The sequence below is a fragment of the Fulmarus glacialis genome, unplaced genomic scaffold (assembly GCF_000690835.1).
Source record: "Fulmarus glacialis isolate BGI_N327 unplaced genomic scaffold, ASM69083v1 scaffold4174, whole genome shotgun sequence".
In the NCBI taxonomy this organism is placed as follows: Eukaryota; Metazoa; Chordata; class Aves; order Procellariiformes; family Procellariidae; genus Fulmarus; species Fulmarus glacialis.
This window is the reverse complement of record NW_009207264.1, coordinates 41,098-44,328: the sequence shown is the minus strand read 5'-3', so window position 1 is coordinate 44,328 and position 3,231 is coordinate 41,098. Positions and strand designations below refer to the sequence as shown.

Sequence of the window (3,231 nt, the reverse complement as noted above, 5' to 3'; positions counted from 1 at the left end):
CCCTGGCAGCTTGCTCCCCAGAGCAGCTCCCTGCTAGCTACCGAGATTAGCAGAGACCAGTACGAGGTTTCTGCCTTTGCTGAATCTTGCCCATACCGTTAGCCCGCCGTTCGGAGCGTGAGTAAGGCGCAAGGAGGGCTGGAGGATAGGGCTCATCACAAGGAGTTGGTTCCTACCAAGAGCAGAAAGCTGGAGGTCGCCTCTTCTAACTCCCACCCTCGCTGCCATGATGGGCCAGCGCAGGTCCCGCGGCAGGCACCGGCGAGGTGTGTTCTGTGGCTGCTCAGGGCCGTGTCCGAGGGGTGGGTGTCCATCAGTTGCGTTCAGGGCACAGGCTGCTGCAGGTCTGGGAGAGGAGCGGGCGGTGCTGTGGCTACAGCCAAGGCATGAAGTCTGGCTGGAGAACAAGCGTGGTCTGAAGGCAAACCCCAAGGGTGGCCTTGCCAAGGCCATTTGTGCCCGATGTCTGTGGGGCAGGCCAGGAACAGGGCTAGGCAAGGCAGGAGAACATGGGTCTCACCATTCCTATAATATCTCATCTTCCTTCTCCTTTCTGCCTTCCAGACAATTCCTGGTCTTGGATTCCAAAATTTTGTAACTTAAAGGAGTTCAGAAAACGTCATCACAGGCAGTACGAGGAGGCGACTGGGAACATGGTGCACATCAAACAGAAGCTGTACCATAATGGGCACCCTAGCCCGCGGCACCTCTGAGGAACGCCTTCCCCTCCAGAGACTGCAGTGAGGTTTTAAAAAGGACTTTGCTCTTCTTCCAGGGGAACAGCTACTAGTTTGCTCCTCTATGGAAGCCAGCCGAGGACACAATTTTACTTCTCCATCCTGTGTGTCCCTGTGGCACGCCACGATGCACAACTAAGCCAGTCCTGGATGCTACGCAGCCAAGACATTGCACTGTGTTCCACATTTTATTGTCAGACTTGTGTATATATGTAAAAAGCAGACAAACAAAAACAAACAAAAAAGAGAAAAGAGATTTGCATTATACTTTCAACCCCCTTTTCCTGGCATTCACGGCTGTCCTGCACATCCAGCTACCCTACGGGGAACGTTGGCCAAGGGTATGGAGGTGGGACAACATGAAGAAGATGCAGAGTTTCTCATCCAAGAGCTCAAGTCCCCCGTTTCTTTGGTCCTTTGGCTTGGTTTTGCTCTGCTCTGTTCCTTCCGTTGCTAGAATGGCTTGGCTGGTCACAGGTTTGGACGGGGACTGCTGCCAGCTGGTTGTGAAGGCACAGCGTCCCTTTTGCTTCGGTTCATGTTTTGGGGAGTTGCTGTGGGGGAAGGAAGTCCTGGGAATATATAACTGGGTTGTTTGCATTGCTATACACTGAAACCTGCCTTAAGCAATCCAAGAAATCCTAGTACCAGGGGAACAGTACTATATAAGGTGTCAGTCCATTTAACAGGGCTGGTGCCGCCTGGTTTACACCGCTTTTATATTGGTGGTACCTTGCTGATGTCAGTGCTGTTATTCTTCACCAATGCTAGCGAGGAGTTGCTCCTGACATGCGGGGAGAAGCGTATTGAGTTGAATGGTGTTAGATCTGACTTGCACCCTGATCATACCCCTCTGCTGCATAAACACCACCCACCCCTGGGAGGAAAGGAGCTGCTCTGCCCCTCTCCTGGGAGGGTGAGCCTGCGGCCCTGGTTAATACCACCCTCGAAACACTGACAGTGCAGAGAGAGGGTCCTGTTGATGGTCTTCTCTTCCTGCACATGAACAGCCACCTAGCTTTTGTGTCACTGCTCCGAGCTGAATTAGCACTTCAGCAGCAGGCTGGGCTTGGCTTGAGGAACACAGAGAGATGTGGGCCTGAAGCCAAACGCATCCGCAGAGTCAAATGTCCCAATAATGGGTTGAATCGAAGTACGAGGATGCTCTAACGTGGTTTGGCCTTTGCTTCCCCTGGTCGCAGCTTAGGTGTGGGTTTCAAGGTAGCTATCAAGTGTCTGAAACCAACCTCCACATCCAGAGACCTCCTTCACTTCCAGTCGGAGCTGCCTGAAGGAGTTGATAAAGCCCGTACGCACCTAGACAGCGCAGTGGTATCTGATTCCTGCGGCAGTCATGTTCTGCTGGGGCAGAGAAGCAAACGCACCCAGATTGCATTCCTTTTGCACGTGCTGGGCAGCAGTCAGCAGTAGCCCTGCTGGCTGCAGTGGGAAGAGAGAGATTTTTATTGAGAGGAATAAGGGAGGGAGACACTAGCCCCAAGAATTTAAGGTGGTAGCCTTGAATCCCAATCATTTCTCCTTCATTCATCGTTTAAGCTTGTGCTTAAATGGGGAAAACATCAAGAACAAAAGGATGATGCACACTATCAGGAACTGCTGTTTTCTTCTGTGGATTCCTTGACTCTGTCACTGGCCTCCAAATGTCTGATTGCAATGTCTGTGAAGGGAAAAGGACACCATGACGCCCCGCTCTTTTCCTCCTTGCTTCAGCTTCTGTGTCTTGGTTTTCTTTCATTGTTTCCTATGCCCAGGATCAGTTCAGTTCTTTACAAGCCCCAAAGCTGGCCAAGAGCCAAACATACCTGTTTCTCTGCCATCCCCACCTTTGCTATTCCCTAGTGCCTCTTGTCTTGGAGCCCCAGCTTCTGTCTGGGCCTAAATAATTGCCCGGTCTATACTTATGTCTTTCTGCCTGTCTGTCTGTCATTCAGGACTTCCTATGGTTGTAATGTCTGCAGCCACCTGGTAGTATCTAAAGAATGACTTTTCCTCAAGCAGCTCCTTTCCAAGACACACGGCTTTGCAACCTCCCTCACCGTATGAGCTTTGTGCGTTTGACCATGTGGGCTCATCCTCAAGCGGCGCAGGATGCTCACTTCAATGGGGTGTTACTCCTGCAGTGCCAGATGAGATCTGGCCAAACGGCCGCTCTGTCCGCCCTCGTGTGATGGCACACGCTTCACTGACAGCAAAGAATAGGTCCTGTTTTGTAACAACAGGTACATGTCATGGACATGTCTTCAGGTGGGACAATGTTTTGTGGGGGAGAAAATTCCATCGTGATAAGGACAAATACTGAGTTTCTGGAACTAGTAATGGGGAAAAAAAGCACTTTAAATAATCTTTCCACTTGGAGCCTCTCACAAGAGAGACTGAAGGCAGTGACCTAAACTCAGACTGAATTGAAAGTCTGGTTCTGCCCTGCTCTAGCAACTGACCTTAGTCGAAAATCGTTAAATATGGAACTTACAAC

The 3,231-nt window shown here is 50.9% G+C and overlaps 1 protein-coding gene across 1 annotated transcript in view; it reads left to right on the top strand.

Moving 5' to 3' along the window:
• TMEM240 (transmembrane protein 240) overlaps positions 1–713 on the top strand; it is a gene marked incomplete at its 5' end in the record, with an annotated part of 3,716 nt that extends 3,003 nt beyond the window's left edge. The window contains one exon of the mRNA XM_009576009.1: positions 565–713. Within this exon, the coding sequence (XP_009574304.1) occupies positions 565–713 (149 nt within the window). The remainder of the gene's footprint in view (positions 1–564) is intronic.
• Between the last annotated feature and the right edge of the window lie 2,518 nt (positions 714–3,231).